The 24,273-nt window shown below is 49.1% G+C and overlaps 1 protein-coding gene across 1 annotated transcript in view; it reads left to right on the top strand.

Moving 5' to 3' along the window:
• The window catches only part of GALNT2 (polypeptide N-acetylgalactosaminyltransferase 2), a 148,153-nt gene that overhangs the window by 100,468 nt on the left and 23,412 nt on the right, over positions 1-24,273 (top strand). The window contains exons 4-10 of the mRNA XM_063082798.1: positions 13,702-13,800; positions 14,044-14,111; positions 14,329-14,394; positions 18,273-18,394; positions 19,529-19,616; positions 22,702-22,789; positions 23,736-23,839. Coding sequence (XP_062938868.1) covers positions 13,702-13,800; positions 14,044-14,111; positions 14,329-14,394; positions 18,273-18,394; positions 19,529-19,616; positions 22,702-22,789; positions 23,736-23,839 — 635 coding nt within the window. The remainder of the gene's footprint in view (positions 1-13,701; positions 13,801-14,043; positions 14,112-14,328; positions 14,395-18,272; positions 18,395-19,528; positions 19,617-22,701; positions 22,790-23,735; positions 23,840-24,273) is intronic.

Genomic DNA, 24,273 nt, shown 5'->3' with positions numbered 1-24,273 from the left:
TCTCAATCGTTTATCTTCCAGGTGGCTTTTAGATAAGGAACTGGTCAGTCAGTTCCTGGAACCGGGTGGTGTTTTACTCCCTTACTGGAATTTAACGTGTCTGGGCCTGCCTTACTTAAAATGGTGTTAGTTATGTTTTCTCATCTTTAGCAAGCATTAAATACAGAAGCAAATTAAGCATGTTAAAGTTATATTTTTTCTACAAGTGGCTGCTTTTAGGAAGTGACCCAGTTACCCCCACTGACTAAATCAACTAGCGTTGAAAAGGGGCACCCCTGGAGGCCAGCGCCTGGTGGGTCATCAGTGGAGGGCACCTGCTCCATGACCTCCTGGAGGGAAAAGCCTCTCAGGGTTGTTCCCTTCCTGGGCTCAAGCAGCACCGTCCCTGAGGAAATGGTGACAACACAATGCTATGCCTTTTCACTGTTGGCAATGCTTATCTCAGGCAAATATTAGTTAAAGTCTGAGTGTCTGTTTCATCTAAACATCGGTGGTCCACACGGTGTCTCGTCCACCTTGTGTAGACCCTCCCCAAGTGTCTTCCTTTCTGTAAATACACCCAATTTCTTAACCTGGTTTTTTGGTGTTTTTTTGTTTTTGTTTTTTTCTTTTGAAAGTAGCTTTTTAAACCTACCTACAGGGATACAAATTTGTTGTATACAAGAAAAGAAAAAAAAGGAAACCACACCAAAAAGTTAAAAGGAGCTTAATGTATATCTCTTCTTGTGAATGTCCTTCCTGACCTGTTACATCCTTTGATTGTTAGATGTATGTAATTTTATACATGTAAGATTTTATTTATTTCTTTGTGTATTACGGCTGCTCAATAGGGGGATCAGAACCCATGATCCTGGTGTTAAACAATATTTTATATACACACTCTTATATTTTACATAAACACTATATTTGCTGTTTCCCCCGACGACTGTTATCAGCACTGAGCCATAGGAAGCATTTTCTGTGGTTGTTACGTACAGTTTTCATTTTTAATAGCTTTATCTGCTCCACTTCGTGTTTATTTATCTAGTTCTCTGGCGATGGATCTGGAGTTCGTTTCTTTTTTTAATGCCACATTGTGGACATGAATGTTTTTCAATTATCCCTTCGCTCACTCATTTGAAAGGAAACATCATGTGAAATGACAGCGTATTATTTGGTTCTGAGAATTACCGGAATGTATTCAGTATGAGTGCTCAGTTTGGCTTTTGCTCTGTGTTCACTTTTGAATTAATATTTGTAATGGAAATACCTGTGGACAGACAGCCTGCCCTCCCTGCCTCCCCAATCCCTCATCTGGCTTTGATTTCGTCATTACGCTGACTTTGTAAAATGAATTTACAACAAATGCCTAAATCTAGGTGCTTAGGAAAAATTATTTGCAAAGCAACTCTTTGTTTCTCCAAATTCACCTGCAAAAATTATCTAAACCTAGAGCTGTTTTCATTTTAAAACAAAGTAACCCTTTGATGACTTTTAAAATTCTTCCATGGACATTGGCATATGATAAGTTTTTCTCCGCCTTCCTTAAATTAACTTAGATCATTCACGTCCTCCCCGAAGATCATACATTGTGTTCCGATATTCAGACTTACTGGCCATGGTGTTTGTGTGTACGTGCACTTAAATCTTATTAATTATAAATGTCTTTCCTCCTTCGAAATGCCAGCGGTTGGTCTCAGGTGTCTCCTGCTCCTGTTTTCTCTCTTCCTTCCATCCTGGAGATCCAAGTGCTGGGATTAGACACAAAGCCTCATGACTACCCGGCTCCTGGTGCGTCCAGCTCCGCCTGTGTCGTAGCGTTTCCTGCCCTCTGCCCCGAGAATTGGACGTGTAGTGTTTACTTTATGTCTGTTTAATTCTTCTGAGTGCAGCTTTGGCTGAGTCTTGCATGTTATGAAATGGAGTCTTATAATTTTTGTTATTCTTGAGCAAACTTTTAAATGACAAAGATATGGTTATTTCTCACTGGTCTGGAATTCCACCTTGGGTTTCTTTCTTTAATCCAATACTTATGTAAGAAAGAGTTTCGAAACTGTAAGAAACTGACTTTCTTTGTATGTGTTTAAACTTGGGTCATGGGTGGTTTTCCTCACTTTGTTGCCGTGTATTGAAGACATTACAACTTCGTAGTTTTACTCTTTTACACACACAGAGGGCTTTATTTGTGGCAGGTGTTTGTGACACCAACAGTAGCTGCCTTTAATTGGGGTTTTTGTCTCCGCAACAGCTCGGTGAGGCAGGTCCTGTTATTGTCACTACGATTCTGTGGGTAAAGAGGCTGTGTCACTCTGCGACTCACTACGCCGTATGGCTGTGACCGGCAGTGGCCTGTCTCCGGCAGTGCTGTCTTTGCCTTTCATTTCTACTGATGCTTGATGGGTATTTTTTAAAAGGCAGCAGTGTCTGTAATTGCTTTAAAGTTCAAAATATACCCATTGAACCAACCTGGTTAACTCCATTCAAAACCTCTTGATTCTTATCCATTGTCCTTTCCACACAGGTTGGAAGCCCCCGCTGCCATGTCGGGCGTTTCTGCTTATATCTAAGAGTGTTTGCTTGATCTGTTTTCGTCCTATGGATGTTGGAGGTAGGGTCTCGGAGACGGCCTCAGCCCACCCCGTCCTCTTACCAGGTTCTTGACCCCACCACAGGAAAGAATTCAGGGGCAGAGTCACAGCAGAAAGTGAGAACAGGTTTAATATAACAGAGAAGAAATGCAGGTTCCACGGCGAGAGCGTGGCAAGCTCCAGAGACTGAGCAGGGCCCACAGCAAGTCTCACGCAAAAGCACGTTCAGTGCAGACACCGAGAGTAACACAAAAGCAGGTTCAGTGCAGACGTCAAGTCCAACACAAAAGCAAGTTCAGTGCAGACGTCGAGTCTAACACAAAAGCAAGTTCAGTGCAGACACCGAGAGTCTAACAGAAAAGTAAGTTCAGTGCAGATGTCGAGTCTAACACAAAAGTACGTTCAGTGCAACATCAAGTCTAACACAAAAGCAAGTTCAGTGCAGACACCGAGAGTCTAACACAAAAGCAAGTTCAGTGCAGACGTCGAGTCTAACACAAAAGCAGGTTCAGTGCAGACGTCGAGTCTAACACAAAAGTAAGTTCAGTACAGATGTCGAGTCTAACACAAAAGTACTTTCAGTGCAGACATCGAGTCTAACACAAAAGCAGGTTCAGTGCAGACGTTGAGTCTAACACAAAAGTAAGTTCAGTGCAGAGATCGAGTCTAACACAAAAGTACGTTTATTGCAGACACCAAGAGTTTATCACAAAAGTAAGTTCAGTGCAGACACCGAGAGTCTAACACAAAAGTACGTTCAGTGCAGACGTCGAGTCTAACACAAAAGCAGGTTCAGTGCAGACGTTGAGTCTAACACAAAAGCAAATTCAGTGCAGACGTCGAGTCTAACACAAAAGCAAATTCAGTGCAGACGTCGAGTCTAACACAAAAGCAAATTCAGTGCAGACGTCGAGTCTAACACAAAAGCAAGAAACGCAGTTTCTTAGCTCAGTACAGAGCACGGGCTGGCTCGAGAGTGAACAGCTGCTGCTGAAAGTAAATCTGATACAAACTGACGCTCACAACCCCGCCAGCAAAGCGCAGCTGCCTCCAGGAACGTGAGGGACAACCCCGCCTTCACCTGGGATTCGGCATTTATAGTTTCTCTAATGAATATTCAATTAAGGGGGTGGCTCCCAGTTGTGTAACATTTCATCTTGCACATGCTCAGTCAGTCTCTTCCTGGAGCACGTTCACTGGTCAGACCCTATCACATGCACCAGGCACATTCGAGAATGCTCTGTGCTCTCTACTGAGCCTGCCCAGCCACTGGGTTTGCAGAAGCCAGTCCCATTGTGGTCTCATTTTCCCCTTGTTGGTGTTAAAACAGGTCTAACTGGCAACAGTAACTGTCCCCCAGGAGAGAACCCAGAGGAGGGGACCTGAGACCTCAGAGAGTGGCTGGAAACCCAGAGGCCTGTCCTGAAACCCCAGCCCAGGGACACTGAGCCCTTCCTGTATCACTATGATTTGGGTATAAGAGGTATATATTTGCAGATTATTCCCCCTTATAATAAACCCCCTTGCATTGCATTTAATGTTGTTGGATTTTTTGTTTTTGCTTTTCCATGCATTTTACTTTGTGTAGATGTTAATCGCCCACTTTATTTCACTTGTTCCAGGTATATTTTTGTCTTGCGTTAGTTTTCATTTTCTGGGTGCTGTTTTGTTTAAGGTTTGTTTTTTGTAAGCAACACAATATTGTATATTGATTTTTAAGCCAACTTGGTGGTCTGAAGTTTAAGGGATTGTTCGTGTTTGTTCTGTTTTTTTCCACACTGCTTCACTCTTTCCGTGGTTCTCACGAATGTGGACAACATGTTTCAGTGTGTTGGTCTGCGTTTTGTTATGGACTCTGTTCTTCAGGGGTGAAGAAAGTTTGTTCCATACTTCTAATTCAGCTAGTTACAATTTTTTATGTTTTTTTATGAAAATTCAGCAAGAAAACTGACGAGGAGTTAAACCAGTGTTTCGCAGCAAGAATAAAGCAGTACGATCTCCAAGATGAGGAATTAAGACGCTCTTACTTTCTCCCACCCGCTTCCTGGTTTTGTTGATATTGTCTGGGATTAAACACAGATTGTCGTTCAGTATTAAAGTCTAATTATCTTCTTTTAAGAGTTTTCATTTGCATAACTATTTGCACAAGTCTATCAGACTGTGCTGCTGAAATAGTTTAAATGCTTCCTACTATTTTATGGCACAAGTTGAATTCTATCATTTTTTTTTGAGAGCAGATCTGCAAGAGGCTTTCCAGGAGGCCTGTGTCACGGACATACGTTCTGAGCCTTTGCTCACCTGATCAGTTCTTTCCATTCCCTTTACAAGAACGGAAAATTCAAATACCGAAATTCTTGTGCGCTATCTTTTTTCATTCCCTTTCAAATTGTATGTGTTGTTTCCTTGTTATCGTTTTGGTATTGTCGAGGAGAAGCCTGAAGGCTTCCTGATTCTGGTCATTTATTATATCCGTTAGGATACTTTAAGCAAAAAAGACGTTTTATTAAACTGTTTCACCAGAAGCCTGGAGGTGACCGTCTCAGGGGGCTCGTTCTGACGTTCCTCAGCACAGTCCAGCATTTTGGTCTTGCGGCTGCAGTCTTCTTGCATTTTATGGTTGCAGGAAGGCTGCTGTAGCTCTGTGCATGCGATTGCTTTCAAGGCAGGACGCAGAGCAGCCAGAAATGGCCTTTTCCCTAAGGTTCTTGACTTTCACCAGCAAAGTGCATCTCTCCTGCACGTCCCCAGCACACTTTCTGTTGGAATCCACGGGAACAGCTAAGACACAGCTGCCTGTGGCCGTGGGGGAGGCAGAGGAAGTGGGTTTGTCTTAGGCCGGTCAGGACTCTCCCCTGGGGCTTGGCTGTTCACTCTAAACGAAATCTGCAAGAAGGGTGCCCTTTCTCAGTGTGGACACAGGGCACTCCATGGCACCGTGGACTGGAAGCATTGAACGTGTACAGGGACGCTCAGTGTTTGGGAGCCATATTGTTGGGAAAATAGAATAGTTTGGTCAGGGCCCTCGCCTCGGGTCAGTTGGGTGTGGTTCAGCATCCTTTGTAAGCAAATTGTGTGTGTGTGTGTGTGTGTGTGTGTGTGTGTGTGTGTGTGCGCGCGTGTGCGCGCGCGTAGTTAGTGCACATGCACGCCAATGTGTCTTTTTAGTTTTGTTGTTGTTCTTGTGTTCTTCAGAGAGAGAGAGAGAGTGAAGCAGGGGGGCAGGCATCCACCTGGTGCAGTCATGCTTTCCAACCTACAGCTCCAAGGACCGTGTGGCCGGTTACCTAGCTCATAGACCTGCGTGTAGGGGGTCTGGGGACCCAGCCTGGCACATGAAGGGTTTGTGGCCCAGTTTGTGAATGGGCTTGAGGGGTCTGTGGGCTCCAGACCCAGCCTTAGCTCGACAATCGGCCCAGTTGGTGCAGGATTACCAGCAGGTAAAAGAGCCCCACAACCGGCGTAGTCGAGTAGCTTTACAATTGGCGTCATGAACAGGATTAAGGGTGCTACAACTGGCGCTGTGAGCAGGATTTCCAGACATTAGCCGTAGCCTTAGTAGACCACCACAACTGGCATTATTGGCAGGATTATGCCACACATATGTCTAACACCTTATCATTTGTTACCACAACATACCGTTCTGTTGCCAGCGAGAAGCTGATTTTGTGTCCAGAATTCCAAAAGGATGCTGTTACATTTGACACCACAGAGCTTAAGGGCTGCAGACAAAGGACCTGGGTTTGCTAAGACACAGCCATGTCTGTCCTGTTCTTATGCGGAATGCAGATGGGCTAGGGTCACAGGAGGGTTAGAATAGTGACTCTTCCACTTTGAGGTTACGTTCTCATAGTCAACCAGTTTTAGACGACCTGCTCACCTTTCATCTTTGGAAGGAAACGGATCCGGTGTGACCTTCGATGACCAGCCACAGTAGAGTTACAACAAAGCAAGTCAGTGCCTCCGTGGAAAGGCGGTCCACGGAGACCTCATCCTGGCCAGGATTTAAGCTTTTCTCCCATCTACTTTTAACAGTTGGAACTGCTGCTCAGTGGCCTCACAAACGCCATCATTTGGCCCGATTGTGGGTAGGGTGGGAAGAGTAGGGTGGGTAAGAAAGCCGGGTGCCCGGTAACCTCTGAGAGAGGTGCTCATGGGAGTGAGCTGCTGAGACAGTGGGGTGCAGATCAAGGGAGAGCGCGTCTGTCCACAGAGTGGGGGATAAAATCTAAACCCCCCACAGCTTGGAAGCTGGGTCGCCTGTCGGGGAAGCCATGGGCCCGGGGGCAGAGCTACTGTAGCTAGGCAGGACATAGGTGCCCCGGGTCTGGGGGAGAAGGGGATGCGTGTTCTGTGGTCCAGAAGCAGCGTGAGCTTCCAGCCATCGAGGGCAGCTTTCCCCTGGCATCTGGAGAGCCAAGTGTAGAGGACAGTAGCCCTCTGTCTGAGGTGACCATCCGGTGGTGAGCAGGAACAGGGAAGTGCACGTGGAGGGTGTTACAGGAGAGCAGCAATGGCTCTTGACTTTTGAAAAGGTTCCAGTTAAACCTAGCACCTGTAACAGTGGAGGCAGTATAGGGCGGTGATGTCTTTGCCTGCCGGAGGCGTCACGTGCACGCGTGCTCCCCACCCGGGTGGAGGTGGCAGGTCGTGTGGCCAGCGCTGAAGCCTGGGGAGAACCCTTGGCTTCTTGAGGGCATCAGGGGACTTCAAAGGAGCACAGCAGATGAGAAAGGGTCCAGCGTGTCACAGGGAGGGTAAGGACTTTGCATCAGTGCAGACTATTAATGAGACGCGGCTCCTGCGTCCTGTGTAGTGCGGGACGCGAGAGCCTCAGGAGCGACAAATCTGTTTTCAACTAATAATTTCCAAGGGAGGCAAACGTGAGGTGATTCATGGGGCTTATTCAAATCTCCTGCCAACCAGATTTTTAAGAAGCTTAATTTCAGAGGGGCCCTACAGAGATTTTTAAATATCTTAGGATTTGGTTCTCTTAGTTTTAAAAGACCTCCATAGAATGAGCTCTGTAGCTCTTAGGACTGATCAGAAATTAGTTGATTAGGTGGAATATATGCTATTATCACTGTTTGGAGGATTATTAAGCATGTGTTTTAATTAAATGAACACTGTACAACAGCAAGCTCGCTTTTTTCTTTTTCCTCCTTTTTCCAAGTGTGCTTCCTCCTTGTGGATCCAGACTCCGGTGCAGGGTGGATACTGTTCTCCAGGGCCGGGTCATGCAGGGCCCTCATTCCCAGTGGCTTAGCCTGGACCCTGGGTGTCAACTGATGATGGCTTTATTGGGACATAACCCGATCATAAGTTGAACAGCTATATAAAAACAGAAAATCAGGCTGGCTGGTTAGCTCAGTTGGTTAGAGTGCAGTGTTGATAACACCGGGGTCCAGGGTTCAGGTCCCCTTACCAACCAGCTGCCAAAAACAACAAAAAGAAAGCAGAAAATGACAGTTCAGTCACAGTTATTGTTATAGATTTTTTAAAAACCCTAAACCAAATACTAGCAAATCTAAAACGTATTTTTAAAAAAATTATAGCCAAGAAGAGTTTATTTTTAAAATGCAAGAATGAACATCAGAAAATGTGTTAATACTGTATACCTTCTAAATGAATTAAAGGAGAAAAACTATGTGGTCATCTTAGTACGTGCAAGGGAAAAAAACAATAGACTTCTGCACTCGTAAGGGAATTTCCTTAACACGATGAAAGGTATCTGTAAAATATCAGTAGCAAACAATAATGACAAAAGTTTAGTTGCGTTCTTTATTTTTTTTATTTTTTATTTATTTTTTTGTCTTTTTCGTGACCTGCACTCAGCCAGTGAGTGCACCGGCCATTCCTATATAGGATCTGAACCCGCAGCAGGAGCGTCGCCACTCTCCCAGCGCTGCACTCTCCCAAGTGCGCCACGGGCTCGGCCCTAGTTGCGTTCTTTAAAGATAGGATCAACGCATGGGTGTTCTCTACTTTTTAACTGTAGACGTGTGACAGGCCGTAACCAGTGCTGTATTAAGTCAGGGATCGTCGGATATGTAAGGAGTGGGAAGACGGGCAACATGCAGATGAATCGGTTGCTGGAAAACCCAGGAGAACCTACGTCAACTAGTAAGAGAGCTCAGTGAGGTTGCTGACTACGGGGTCCACATACTGTATGCATCAGCATCAGCACCAGTGCTGGCCTGTTAGGAAGCACATCAAGCAAAGAGAGCCGTTCACTGTAGCAAGCAGAACTCCAAGGTACGTAGGAGTAATACACAGAAGGCACGCAGGTCTTTTGTGCAGAAAGTTACAAAACGTGATCAAAGGACGTTTCAGGAACGCTCAGTATTATAAAGATACTAATTCTCTTCTTATTAATTTGTAAATTCAGTGCAGTGTCATGCAGGGTTTTTTCATGGAACTTAAAGAGCTGATGCTTAAATTTGTAATGAGAAGCAAATGGCCTCAAGTGGACAGGGCAGTCCTGACCGAGCGTCAGACACGAAGGCTTACTCCGAAGCCACCATGGTTAAGGCACAGGTGCAGGTCACACAGACACACGGACAGGAGCATATGTGTGCATGCGCACAAAAGCATGGTCTCACAGCAGTGGCATTACTAATCAGAGATGAAATAAGGAACTGTTAAGTGATGCTGGGACAGCAGATTGTCCTCATAGAAAACTGAGGTTACTTAGTCATAGCATTCATGGAAACGTATGTAGACAGACATAACCGGAATGCCAAAAGCGTTAGTGAAGGTTAAAACACTTGGAAGAAAATCTGCATTAATATGAGGGTACTTGAAAATGTTCATGGAAAGATTCGTATTATCTTTTAATTCTATTTTTTTCCACAAATTTTTTGAAGTGCACTCATATATCAATGACCTCAGGTTAGGGAAGCTTTTCCTGAACCTTACCCACAGTTTGAAAAATCAGAATTTAAAAGTGTGTTTGACAAAAGCATCATGAACAAGATTAAAGGGTCTTCCAGAGACTTGGTGATGGTTTTTGCCATGCTGACAAAGGGTGATATCCAGAATCTATAAATTCCTATAATCAAAAAATAATGAGGTAAACCCTCATCAAAAAGCGGACAAAGAGCAGTGTGGGCAGTCACAGAAGAAACCACCCGGTCGGCTCGTAAGCACATGAAAAGATGTGTGGCCTCTCTCATAATCAGGGGAATGAAAACTAAACTAGTAAGAAGCTATTTCGAGCCAGTGTAGCTGGGAAAATGTTAAAATGGGATGCTGTGGGGATGGTGAGCGTGCAGCAGGACGGTCCGTGATTGGCGGGTGGGAAGCAGGCTCAGCGCCGTGGAGAGCGCTCAGGCTGCATCATGTAAAGGGGGAGAGGTGCGCGTGCAGGTAAATGATGCTCGTGGACGTGCGGCAGAGCTTCCCGGACCCCATTGCCAGCTGATCTGCTCCTGCGGATTTGCACTCCAGATCCTAGTCTCCACACGTCCCTCTGAGGCTCCCCACGGGAGGTGCTGCGGCTCCAGCGGGGGACTAAGCAGAAAGGCTCGGAATTGCTTCTGACTTGCCTGTTTTACCATCCGAAGCGGGTCTGTCCTCAGCTCTTCCACAGCGGACACCTGTCTTGGGGTGAACGTGCACCAGTGCTGAAGTGCTAGTCACTCAAGTTGCCTGGTGCTTTCCTTACAAATCTGGGTTGAGTGAGCTCAGGGGACGGGGCATGTGCACCCAGTGATGCTTCCTTCCTGTGACCATCCACTTGGTCTTGGTGGCGTCTCTTGGGGGGTGTGGGCCCCCTGGGGGTTCTGGGGCTTGCACTCTTTCTCATTTGGTGTGTGTCTTCATGTGCCCCCCTGTCCATCCCCGAGTGCCCTGCAGGCCCAGGAGTCCCTCCCAGATTCACCTGCTGCAGGTCTCCTCTTGCAGGCACCGGGTGTGGGCATGGGCGGGGGTCCCAGAGCCATTGCACTGGCCTCGTGTCCAGGTCAGCAGAAGCTCCGCACGATGCCAGTTGTGACCTGCATTCATCGCAGTGGCCTATCCACATGTTTTATTTGATGTTGCAATAATCATGTGATAGCGTAAGGGCTGTTTTCACGGATAGGAGTGAGTGAGCTGCCTCAGATCACACATGTGGAAGCCAGGGTCTCCACGGGCCCTTTGTAGAAGCACCAGCCCGGCCAGGCATGGTGGCAGGGCTGGGGGTGAGCAGGAGACCTCCTGTGTTCCTCTCCACGCCAGAAGCAGCTTCAATGTTATTGGACAGAAGTCCTGGCTGCCCAGGCTGTCTTCCTTGCCCCCAAGGGTGACATCTGCGGCAAAGACAATGCCCTTCCTCCACCCTGAGGCTCAGGAGCACATTGTATGTGGATTTTCCAGTTTTTCCAGCCAAACAAGAGTTCAGATATAAGCCATCTAGTCTCAGAGAAATTTAAAACTAAACTAAGGATTAAAAAAAAAATCTTTGTACAGTTTTTAAAGACTCATATTACCGGGCAGGAAGTTTCCAGAATAACTCTTCAGTACCTGACACTTGGAGACTCGAGTGAACTTGAGCCACCATCTGTCCCAAAGCCCACCCCTCTTCTCAGCATTACTCTGCCTCCAGCTTGCACCGTCCAGGAGAACAAGACTAGCTATGAACTCACCCTGCTGCTGGCCTCAGACACTGCAGTTTCTGCTCAGCTCCCAGAGAAAGTTCAAGTACATCAGAGGCTGGCAGCTGGTCCCCGAGGAGACGGACGCTGGGTTGGGTGATTTCAGGGATAGGGCTCTTGAGTTATGCAAGGTATTCTTTTTCTCTTTAAAGAAATTCTTCAAGCCCACCCGCCTTCTGGGCTCAGTGTGAGGGCTTTCTATTGAATTCATACACGACACACACACTCACTAACTCATGGGGTGTCAGATATTTCTGTTTTTACCTGTTGTCCCTCTTTGCCTTCAAAATGGGTTCCCTTTTAAGTTTCCTGATTGCCAATTCCTGCACAACTCGATGACTTATGAATATTTAGGGGAATTTTACGCTCATAGAAGATGTGGCCTCCTGCAGAGACAAGCAAAATGAGAGAATGGGACGTGATTAGATCCATTCAGTTTACGGCGATGTGAGCATGAAAAATGCTGTCTTATGTCTCCCTTAATTCTCTGTGGCCACACGAGCCATGCCCGGTAAATCATTCCACCCTAGCTGCTGCCTTCGTGGGACCCAGCTGTAGAGGTGACGCCGCCTCCTTGTTTCGTTTGCATTAGAGATTGGCTTCTTGGGAATGACATTCCACGGTCACTTGCTTACAGGTGAAGCCTTGCAGATTCTCACTTCCTTAATCTAACAATCTGCTAATTTGAAAGTTGAAAAAAAAGAGAAAAACTAGCCTCCCCGTCTACTTGTCAGTGCAGATGTAGCCGTTGGGAGCTTTAACGAGGTACAGAATCAATTCCGGAATGTGTTTGTTCTCCCATCAACAGTGACTAATATGTCACGCAGTTTTCTCATGATTATTTAAAACAAGCTCACTGTGGTAACTGAAATAAACACAAGAAGCCCATTTTGTGATCCCGACCTAATTGCTTTTTAATCGTAGTGCTTCCCTTGCTCGTTTCTAAGATTTGCCTCTCTGGAGTGGTTTTCCCAGTCTCTGTCTGCCGGGCGTTTTCCCGCAGGTGCGCCCATTCATGTGGCGCGCTAGCCGCTGGCCGACAGCTGCTGGAGCGTCCAGTCCTTCACCACTTAAATGTTTTAGCCATGGTTGAGCTGCAAAGACAACATTTTAAACCTGTCTCCTTTTCCCACTGATTTCCCTTTGAAGGTGGATGGCATCTTTCATTTGGGGAGATGATTCACGGCTCTGGTAATCTACGTAAAGAGCTAGAGTCAGACAGTTCTTTTAAATGCACCAGTCCCGTGGGAGGTTTCCCCCCTTCCTCAATCACAGTGGCAGTGGGTTTAACTGCTAGAGTTGCAGGAATGCTCTGCAAATAATACACACCGTTGTGGAGGCAACTCGGTGTAGGGCAGACGAACAGCCGCCTCCTGCTGGGTCACGGGTGACACCCTTCTGTCCTCACGACTACTCGTTCAAAACCTGTTCTCCTGAAGCCAGCCATGCTTTCGCTGCCTACCCCAGCCTCGTTTCCAGGCTGGCATCATAGTGTCACCCATTTAGTGGCTCTGCATGCACTCAGACCACAATCAGACTGTCCCCACCGTGCTCATGAGCCACGCACCCTGCCCAGATGGACTGTCGCCACGGGACCCTCTGGGAGCATCGCTCTGTACTGGAAGGTTCTTCACGTCCATGCTCCTGCCTTGCAGGGCTCCTCGGGATGGATTCTGCTGGGCCTGGTCCCACCTTTCCTGGTTATTTCTAGGGTATGATCCTTTAACATCTTCTACCCGGAGCTATCAGAGTCCTATTTTTAAAAATGGCCATTCAGTGCCCTTTGGTCTCATGTCTGTCTATTGAGCCCAAACATGAGAAGTGTCTTGTTGAATCCACTGGGCTTTGTTAGGCCTGGCCCTGAGTCTGCTAGTTTCAGAGGAAACCCCAGGGTTCTTTCACTGCAGCCCGAAGGAAACGGAGAGGCTCAGGTTCCCATCGATCATACGCCCACCCCGCTTCAGCCTGTGCCCCAGACACAGGGGTTGTGTGGAGACGGCCTGGCCGGCGAGGGACATGTGTCTCTGCTGTCCAGGGTGAGGACGGGCAGTCGGGCCTGCTGTTCTGAGCACGAGCAGGTTCCAAAGATCACAGAAGGACCACATGCCTGCTGCAGGGGACGCGGAAAACAAGAAAAGACCAGCCACAGTTGGCACTGGTGGCGGGGATAACCGTGGAACTGTGAAAAGCACATCTCTAGAGGTGCGTGTGCACGCGCCTGGAAACGGGATCGCACTGTTTCAAAACATACTTTTTAAAAACATGTTAGAAAGATGTTCTCAATATGTTAGTTTGTACCGAAATCTTTCAGTCTCTTACTGCATCACTCGGCTTGTGTTTTTCTGTTTCCTGATGTCCTGTTAGTTCTTTATCTCAGAACAGGCCAGTAGCTGCCGCGGGTCACAAGTTAATCTCGCAGGTTGGTCTGTGTGTCCTTTCAGGGGAGCAAGCCCTGGCTGGTCTGTGTCCGTTGTTCAGAGGACGGTCTTTCTCTTCTTCAGGTGTCAGCGGAAGCAGTGGCGGGTGGACCTCCCGGCCACCAGCGTGGTGATCACATTTCACAATGAAGCCAGGTCAGCCCTGCTGAGGACAGTGGTCAGGTGAGGCCAGGAGGCGCCCCCCAACCTCACCTGTCACATCGTATGGGAGGTGGGACCCGTCAGGGCCACCAGACATGAGCTGCATCCCGGGTGCTGTCGGGGGGCTGCAGACAGGGTCACCTGCCTGCTTAGCTCAGGTAGTGGCCGGTGGCTCCCCCAGCCAAGGATCAGGGCCAAGGTGTGGGAATTCCCCACCCCTCCCCCAGAAAGAGCCATGACCTGTACCCTCTTGTCTTTCCTCAGTGTGCTTAAGAAAAGCCCGCCCCATCTCATAAAAGAAATCATCTTGGTGGACGACTACAGCAGTGACCGTAAGTACTGAGACCGAGTTCGCCCACACCCTGACCTCCTGCCCGGCACCAGCCTCCTGCAGAGGAGCGAGCGGGCCAGAGATCAGGGCCTGCGAGGGGGGCAGCTCTGGGACGCCCCGGGGAGACCACGGTCCTCAGATGACCGAGAACTACTGTGCGGGCACAGGGAGCCCTTGTAAGGTCAAGTTCAAAGTGCTGTCTTCTTTTCTCCTCCTAGCCGAGGACGGGGCTCTCTTGGGGAAAATTGAGAAAGTGCGGGTTCTTCGGAACAATCGGCGGGAAGGTAAGAGCCTTCCCCTCACTCGGTACCGAGACCCTTGAGTTCTTTTCCTGAGCCCAGTCGCAGCTTGAAGAAGCCCTCAGCTGACAGAGCCATGAACCGCCTGGGCTTTCTGTCTCCCTCTGCCACAGTCACTTGGGAGCTGCTCTCAGCAGGCACGGGAAGGACTTTAAATGCTTAACTGGTTAGAATTGTTTGTATACACGGGCACGAGTTCAAATAACATTTTTATTTATATATTTAGAAAAGTGGCTTCTTTTCTTTCACAGCCTAGGAAGTCTTATCAGTCCCTTGAGTACAAGAGTGTAGAAAAACAAAAACATAGCCATGAGACATTTCATGGCTCCACGCTCTGGGCATCTGATAACATAAGTGGATTCGTGTTTGACAGTCTGGTGAAGGTGAACCATCCAGACAGGGAGAGATTTTGAGGCTGTGCTCATGCGATTTTGCAGATGCCAGCCTCAAACCCTGCTGTCAGTCTCCTCTGTGCTGGAGCTGAGCTCACGGTCTGCTTTCCTGGCAGTTCAGAGAGTCCAGAGGGGGAAGGCATTGCTTTGGAGTGTCTGGAAAGGTTCCAATCACAGTGTGATTAACGTCGGTGCACCAGGGCTGTTAGGGAGCCTGGCAGCTGGATTCCAGGCTCCTCCACAGTCTGGAGAGATCTGTCAATATAGGAAAATCACAGAGCTTTGAAACACACGCCACTTGTGTTGTTTGAGGATGACTCTTGATCGGGCAGTGCTGGTTGTATTCCTTTGATCAGTACAAACTCTAGTTCCCTGTGCAGTTCAGCTGGAGTCAAGGAAGGAAGCTTTTGTTAGCAAGAATCTAACCAGCCAATAATTGAGCCATGCAGTTGGCACCGTATTTTAACCATCTAAGGTCATCAGCCAAGACGTTCAAGATCGTAAACAGCGGGATCAGCCTTTCCCCACACAAGCTGTACAGGCTGTACCCACATCCATCCCGAGGCCAAGAGTAAGCCCAAAATCTTGCAGTCTGCTGTGTTGTTTTTCCCCCTAAACCACCTACAAAATAAGGTTTTGAATTTAAGCCCACAGTGTCTGCCACCCCACCCCGTCACCTAAAGAGGGATGCAGCTGGTACAGGCTAGAAAAATAGAAAAAGAAGGCAAAGCGGAGATGCTGGAAGGAGGAGGAGAGAGAGAGAGAGATGAAATTATGTTTCGTGTCATGGTTTATCAGAGGTTTGCTGGCCTTATCAGAGAGCGCCTTTAACCTGCATAGAAATCAGGACGATGCCTCTAAATGTTAACTCTCAATGCTTTAAATTCGGGTGTGTGTTTGGGTGAGAACCCATTTTCATGTGTTGTTTTGGGGAAGGGTTGAGAAGGGGAAGCCAGGTGATGGTCGGCCTCCATGGGATAACTGAAGCGTGTGACAGCTCAGTGTGCAAGTACGTACACACACACACGTGCTTGTAAACATGTGAGTATGTTTACACCCCATATGCTTAAGCACACACACACATGCTCATGTGGATGCTAGCTGGTGACGGTAAATTAGTTGCATAAAATATTTACAGTAGCGAAGGATTGGTATCAGTGCTGGGGGTTTCATTGTGCTATTTATTAAATGCCCCTGGGGAATTTAAGACCATGCCTTGACCCCACCCACAATTAACTAAAAATTTCTGTATTTCTGAGGGTAAAGCTGGGCATGTGCATTTTTAAAGCTGCTTAAATGATCCTGATGTACATCAGAAGTTGAGAACATAGCCCTTCTCTCTTGTTTTACAGATGGAAATATTAAATCCCAGAAAGGTTAAGTGGCTTTCTCAAGGTCGTGCAGCTATTTTAGTGATGGGGTAGGGCCAAAGCCATGTTCGTAATCAGAGTTAAGCCTTTTTTTCTCATTTATGGAGATAATCCGATGGTGTGTCTTTTTCGATCTGTTAATATGGTGAAACACACATGGTTGACTTTCAGATGTCAAAGCAACCTTGCCCTCTAGCATGAGCCCCATGTGGTCATGGTGTAGCATCTTTCTGTGTGTTGCTATTTTGCATTTTGCAGTACTTTGTTAAGGATTTTTCATCTGCGTTCATCAGAAACATTGATCTATAGTTTTCTTACAGTGTATTTCTCAGGTTTTGGCATCAGGGTTACCCTGGCCTCATAAAACAAGATGGAAAGTGTTCTCTCCTGTCGTATTTCCTGAAAGAATTTGTGTAAGATTTTAATTATTTCTTCCTTAAATATTTGAAAGAATTAACCAGTCTGGACCAGGAATTTTCTCGTGGAAAGGTTTTTGGTAACTAATTCAGTCTTTTGAGTGGATGCAGGCTCATTCAGATTTTCTGGTTCTTTTTGTGTTCATTTTGGTAATTGGTGTCTTTCAAGACATTTTCCATTTCATCAAAGTTTTCATATTCATTGACGCCAAAATGTTTGTGATATTCCTCCATGTTTGTAGAATTAGTGTTAATACTCCCTCTTTCATGATGTATTTTGGTAGTTGATAGTTTCTCATTTTCTTGATCTGTCTGCTAGAGGTTCACCAACTTTGTTAATCTTCTAAAAGCACCAACATTTGGTTTTGGTGATTTTCTTTTTTGTTGTCTTTTTCTGGGTTTTTTTTGTTTTGTTCATTTCTGCTTTTATTTTTATCATTTTCTTATTATGTCTATTATCCTATTATTTGCTTTTTCTAGCTTCTTAAAGTAGAAATTTAGGTTGCTGGTAACCTTCTCAAATATAAACATTTAAAGCTTCAGCTGCATTCCACAAATTTTCATATGCTGTATTTTTATTATCATTTAAAGTTTGAAATATTTTTTAATTTTCCTTATAATTTCTTCTTTGACTCATGAATTTTTTTTTGCTCTTCGTTTTCCAAATATTTGAGCTTTTAAAGATATCTTTTGGCTATTGATTTCTAATTGAATTCCATGTATTCAGAGAATGTACTCTATAGGATTTTAATCTCTTGAAAACTTGAAATGTCTTATGGCCTAAGATATGAAGATATGTTGCAGGTGCAATGGGAAGTGTGTGGATTCCGCAGTGTGGGGTATGTTGTTCCATGTGTATTAATTAGATCGAGATCTCATTAACACTCAGATATTTCAGTCCTTATCCGTGTTTGGGTCTACTTTTTCTAGTAATTACTTTTAAAGAAATTAAGATTCGAATAGAGAGAGACTGTTAAACTTATCGTCGCGCTCACTGGTTGAGAAGAGTAACGTCATTTTCATATACAAAGGCCAGCATATGTAGCAAAGGCCATTTATGACCAGAGCATCCAGGGACACACGCACTATTTATAATTAGGCTTTGTGTCATAATGAAGAATACATATTATTAACAGAACACAAGTGTATACATCGTATAATTAGACCAATAGTGTATCTTATTTTGTGTAAAAACTAGACAGCAGAGCTTAATCATTTTTGTTCTTTGGTTTATGATGAGTCCTAGAAGACAGAGGTTTGCAACACTGTTAGAAATAGTGTCACTATTAAAGTCTGCACCATTGGCACCTGAGATGTCTGGGTGACACCTGCTTTGGCCTAGTTTATTAGAAAACTTGCTGTGTCAGAGGCAGGTAGTTTTCAAATTTCCACGCTTCGGCTGTTGGTAAAGGAGAGTTTGATTATGCAAAGGCCTTTCCCTGCAGACGGTGGTTCTGAGAAAGTTGTCTTGCCAGTGAGCCAGTTAACTGTTAGAAACAAAAAGGCTGATGGAAATCTGTCTTGGTTACCACGAGGCAGTATGGATCCTACCAGGCGAGTTTGCAATGACCTGAGTGCCCTGTGGGTGGCTGTGGCAGGCGTGGTGGATGGGCGGTGTCGCCCGTCGCCTTCCTCTCCCACCCTGCAGGTTGTCCCCCTGACGGGCATCTGAACTCACTTCGCAGGCCTGATGCGCTCGCGGGTCCGGGGGGCCGATGCCGCCCACGCCAAGGTGCTGACCTTCCTGGACAGTCACTGTGAGTGCAACGAGCGCTGGCTGGAGCCGCTGCTGGAGAGGGTGGCCGAGGTGAGGCCCGGGCCGAGGACGGAGGGCGCGCCCTGGGTATTGTCCAAAGAGTGTTTCATCGGCTGCAGGACTCCATCAGTAGGGGGGCGGTTGCTGGGCACGTCAGGGACAGGTAAGACCACCCTTTCCTTAGGAGCATCTCCCCTGGCTTGAGCAGGCAGGGCGGTCACGCCCGCCTGGTGCCTGGCTAGTCTGAGGGGCCTGTCTGTGCCCAGGGAGGGCACAGCTCGCCCACCGACAGGCCTACCCACCCGCCGGGCTTCCAGGCTCACAGAGGAGCAGGTAGGTGGGGCCCGCACAGTGACTGGCAGGGCCAGGGGGAATCTGGGGCCGCATGTCACTCATCTGCTGCCTTCTGGAAACGTCACTAATGTCAAGTTTGGCCTTTGTCATTTCTCTTGCCTTCTGCATGTTGTACTGACCTTCCTTCCTGCGGTGTCTGTCACATGGGTGTAGAGAGGGCAGACAGCTTCAAAGGCCTCATGTTCACAAATGATGTGGCATAAAGAAATGGCCCCGTCTAGAGGGAGTGTCTTCTTTTTGGCAGAATCATAGGTGGGGCAGGCTCAGAATCTGGCATCCTCTTGTGATCTGGTGTCCCTTCTGCTGTGACAGTACTGGCCCTCCCCTCCACATCCTGCACACGTACCACGCACGTCCACAGGAGTGTGTTCCTGACTTGTGTGGACGTTTTAGAGATGAGTCCATCCCTGAGGTTTATCGCAGCTCACGAATTACCCATGTTAGATACAGCTCAGCTTAGGTGCTGCAAGAGTGAAACCACCCTTGTTGAAATTCTGATCTTCGAGAAGAGAGAACAGGACCCCGGGGCACACTGGCATGGGCTTTGCCCTTGCTGGGAGGACAAATGGCTGACGTGTGCCCTGGCCGTGGTGTCTCCTCCCATGGAACCATTCCTACCCTCCACGTGCCCACCCCAGGGCACCCCTGTGTGCAGGCTGTGAGCGGGCCGTCCTGGCGGGGAGGCTGGGGTCCTCGTGGAGCAGGTGGTGGGTGGGGAGAGGCAGCCGGCTTTGTGCCATGAGCACCTGGCACAGATGCCTTCTCCAGGTGTGTGGGGCTTTTTGTTCTGCTGGGATTCCCATGACTGCTCTCCCGTTTTCCCTGTTTCAGGACAGGACACGGGTCGTCTCCCCCATCATTGACGTCATCAACATGGACAACTTCCAGTACGTGGGGGCATCTGCTGACCTGAAGGGCGGTAGGTGTCCACCACAGTCCTCCTGCCCGGCTTGCACTGTCTGCACAGTGTGGGACCGTCGCCCCCTCTGTTGTAGGAGTGACGGTCATGGCAGTGTCCACACCACACGTGCACTCACAAGAGGACTTCATAAAGACAGAGCAAGTGGCCCTGTGTCCTTAGAGAGCTGCCTGGGCTTCCCGTTCTGCTCTTATCTCCTGGACCCTCTGCGGCGTGTGTGAGCCATGGGGCTCCGTGAACAATTGTGTCCTTTATGGTCATAGATGACGAAGCCCCCTGTTGGGGTCTGGGGCCAGCAGCTCCACAGAGCAGGGTTTGTGGAGATGAAGGGGCTGCAGTTTTCACGAGGCCCTCCCCACCCTGGCTCTGCAGCCTGTGTCTGACCCAGGTTGCCCAGCCTGGCTGACCCTGCTCCCTACCCACCCACCAGGTCCCGCCTGCACCTGGGTAACCTCTTGTCTGAATGACCCCCCAGTGTCCCGTAGGGACCCCTCAAACCCACCCCCCACGGAGCCCCAGGAGTGTCCTGTCTGAAATGCTCTTTACCCTCTGTATTAGTCCATTTCTGTTGCTTATAACAGAAATACCTGAAACTGGATAGTTTATAAGGAAACAATATTTATTACTTACAGTCTTGGAGGCTGGGAAGTCCAAAGTTCAGGGAACAAGTCTGGTGAGTGCCTCGGTGGTGGGTGACTCTTCACAGCAATGCAGGTGTCACGTGGCAAGAATGGGCTGAGAAGAGAGCTGACCTGCTCACTTTCTCTCCTTATGAAGCCACCAGAACCACGCCCGTCCCTCCGTGCATGGGTCAGTCCTTTCACAGGAGCACAGTCCTCACAATCCAGCCACGTCCTCAAGGCCCCACCTTTCAGTTACCGTGATAGGATTCCCCACCCTCCTAACACTGTCACAATGGGGGTTAAGTTTCTAATACATGGACTTTGGGGGATACAGTTAATCCAAATCACCCTCTTAAAAATTTTCGAAGGCCACAGAGCGGTTGGTGGTGTGGGTTGGGCACCGACATTTGCTGCGTTCTGTGTAAAGCCGAGAAGTTGCTAGAACAGCTGAAGGGGGCACATGGCGGGTCAGCTGCAGCCTCCAGCGTGCACTTCCGAGGGAGTGAGATTGAAGCGGGCTGGTAAGGTCTTGTATTGGGATAAAAGTAGTTTTGATGTCACGAGCTCCCTGACAGGGTCTGGGCCCCCCAGGACTTCCTGGACCACCCCCAGGAGACTGCCATCACGAAGCGCTGCTGATGGTGGCCCGGCATCACGCTCCCACTCTGCAAGGAGCCATCGGGGTGCCCAGTCTGGCCCTTACATCCCTGTGCACCACGACCGGGTGGGCAGAGACGGCCTGTGCCCCAGCGGGCTCTAATGCCTCCCGGTAACGAGCACTGCAGCTCTGAAGTTGGCTGCCTGGCCCGCGAGGCCTAGGCCAAGAGCCAAGAAGGCCCAGAGGCTGCTCTGAGCAGCTGGGAGACGTCCGCGTCTTCACCTCACGCTTTTGTAAGGTATTCGTTAGAAGGTTGTGTTCCCTCCCCCGGAACTACTGACTCTTTACCTGAGATCGGTAGATTCTTTGACTGCTCAGAACCCCAGATTTGTAGCAAGTGGTGAGAAGTACAATGTTTAGGGATTGAAAGAGGAAGGAGCCTTAGATGGCAGGAAGGCCCTGCACGTTCAGAATGTCTTGTGCATTTGGAAGAGCTGGGACTGATGGGCTGTTTCTCCTGGAGCAGCTGCTGAGGTCAGGGCAGGGGCGGGGACGGCCAGAGGCTCTGCGTGGCTCAGAAGGACGGGCCACATTTTCTCTAAGGGCATTTTGCCAAATCATGTTAGGGAAAAAACAAAATAAAGGATGACATTCCTAGCAGATTTTGAATCTAATACAGCTTGTCTCTTTGGACCAAATTAATAAAATAAATAATAAAAATAATAAACATCCAAAAAATGAAGATATTAGGTCGATTGGGCTTTAACATTTCCTGCTGATAAAACAGCCGGGACGCTGGTTTTCTGGTTGGATTTGTTGTGTTCAGGGGAGCCGGGTGGGTCGGGGCCTGCACTGGCTTCCTCTCTGTGCGGTACTGTCCCTGCTGCCTGGCCCCCAGACACCCCGCCGTCCTGCCCGGCCCACTGCACTCTGCAGTGAGGGAGCTGGGAGCCGGCAGACTTGTTTGGTCCAGGGCCTGTGGTCCAGCTGTGAAGTATGCCGACCTGGCCCCGGAGACTCCGAGCCCCCACCTTCTGTCCTGCAGTCACCACGGCTATCAGGGCAGAAAGACTGAATCCAGAGCATGTGGACAAGAAATCCATGCTTGGGCATTGCAAAAGCCCTGTTGACAAAAAGCCCACTGGCAGAGAGCTTACGAGGACAGGGTTGAAGGATAGAAAGCCCTGGAGTAATTAGGGTTGGCCATCAGACCCTTGGAATTGGAAGTGCACTCCATGCCACGTGTCTGCCAAGAAGTGGTCTCCTGGTGCAGCAGGGGAGCTCAGCGGGCTGGCGTGTGGCCCCCAGGTGGCACGCTGCAGTTCCCTTGTGGCAGCTGTGGGCCTGCACCCTGCAGATGCCTGGAGCCAGGTCTGACATCCTTAGTGGCCTGTGGGTTCTGAAAATGAAGTGGGACAGGTGCCAGGTTGCCAGAAATCACAGCTTGTCCGCCCAGTTCTGCAGCTTCCTGTGGCTCGTGTTCACCTGGAAGTTCTCACGGTCCTGCCTGTCCCCTCCCGCGCAGGAGGACGGGGCCGGTTTCCACGGGGACACAGTCCTGCTCGCCTCCATAGGGCCTGGACACGGTGGTGTCGCCGCGCAGACCCTGGTCCCTACACTTCACAGTTGTCTCTACGCATTTTACTGTTAAACCAGCCCGACCTGCATTTTTTGGGGTGCAGAGGGGATTTCAGCGTGTCCCCACCTCCGTTCCCCCAGGCGCTCTCTCTTTCCTGCACGTAGTCCTCATTGTTTTGCTTTGTTTGGGTTTTCCTGTCCCAATATCAAAGTTTTTGGCCGCGAGGGTGGAGGTGACAGGAGCCACCGCGGTCACTCATCAGTGCCCTGTCATTTCCTGCTGCAGGTTTTGATTGGAACTTGGTGTTCAAGTGGGATTACATGACGCCTGAGCAGAGACGGTCCCGGCAGGGGAACCCGGTCGCCCCCATCAAGTAAGTGCCGGGCATCCTCACGTGCCCCTCGCAGGTGCGACCCCAGGCTCCGGCCCTCTCTTCCGCCCTGTCCCTCGTCTCAGCCCGAGGCGAGAGCCTGCACCAGGTGACAGAACGGAGTCCTTCACAACTTCTCTTCCTCAGATGGAGCCTCGCGTATGTTTTCAAGGCGGATCTGCCAGTTCTGAGCGTTCCTCCACGTCGATCATGCAGAGCGTTTTCTGTGGCAGAGTGGGCACCAGGACCAGGGAGGGCGGTGGGTCGCGTGGTGTCCCGCCTGCCTGGACGCCTTGTGCGCGTCGGCACCTCGCTTTAGATCCTCGGGCTGTGCCATGAGTGCCTGGGGGGAAGGGACAGCAGCTCAGAGGGGGTGCACAGTTGCGTGAGGAGGTGGGCACAGAGCATCTAGCACCGAGGTGCATTGTGACATGTGCCCGACACCTGCTCGTGCTCTAGACGCTTCCAGCCTAATTCTCACGGCATCTCTGCTGGGAATGGAGCAAGAACTCAGTCAGTGTTGTGTAGCTGACCCTTCCCAGGGGACCGGTAGGCGGGGACCTTGACGGTCCCCTGTCACAGAGCAGGAACCTGATCCTGACACTGTCGGCATGTCCCGAGTGTGCCAGCGGCATTATGCCTGCTATTTCTGTAATCCTTATAGTTACCCCATCAGGAAACTGAGGCACAGAAAGGCCAAGTACCTTGCCCAAGGCGTCCTGTCAGCCAGTGGTCCAGCCCCAGCAGTCACTCCCTCTTGGGAGGCTGGGCGCAGCCCCTGGCACGGTGAGAGCATCCAGGCAGGGACTGGGTGTGGCATCTGGGGACGGCAGGGAGCGGGGTCTCTGCGCTGTTCCGAAGGTTATCTCGCGTTTAGGGAGTGGGCGTGGCCTTGGCAGAAGAGTGCCGTGCCCTCACCTTGACCTCCACCCTCTCTCTGCCTCTGCAGAACCCCCATGATCGCTGGCGGGCTGTTCGTGATGGACAAGTCCTATTTCGAGGAGCTTGGGAAGTACGACATGATGATGGACGTGTGGGGAGGAGAGAACCTGGGTACGTGCACGCCTGGCGCCTCGGGATGGGAGGAGACGTGGAAGGCGTCACGGTGGCCATCCACTGGGCACGACCGGTCCCCGCATATCTCTGGGTTGGCCATTGGAATGTGGCCCCAGCGTTAAATGTTAGGGTGCAGATAGTCTCTGAAGGACAGCACACACCCTCTGGTGGCCTTGGGTGCAAACTTGTGGAAATGGGAAGGGTCCAGGTGCGAGCCTCTGTGTTCAGCCGCGGCGTGCACGTGAGCCCTGGGAGGCTGGGGGTCGACTGAATTGTGATCGTGGAAATCAGAGGGGGTGGCATTTAGTCCCTTCTGGACCCCTTCTGTGGATGGTTGATTATTTGGTTTGATTTTTTTTTTTTTTTAATGACGCATGCAGATCATTTTTACCCGGGCTTAGGGGCAATGCGATTTTACAGACTGAGCTCTA

Source organism: Cynocephalus volans, chromosome 18, assembly GCF_027409185.1.
Source record: "Cynocephalus volans isolate mCynVol1 chromosome 18, mCynVol1.pri, whole genome shotgun sequence".
NCBI lineage: Eukaryota > Metazoa > Chordata > Mammalia > Dermoptera > Cynocephalidae > Cynocephalus > Cynocephalus volans.
Note: the sequence above shows the minus strand (reverse complement) of the source record. Positions and strands in the feature narration are given on the sequence as shown.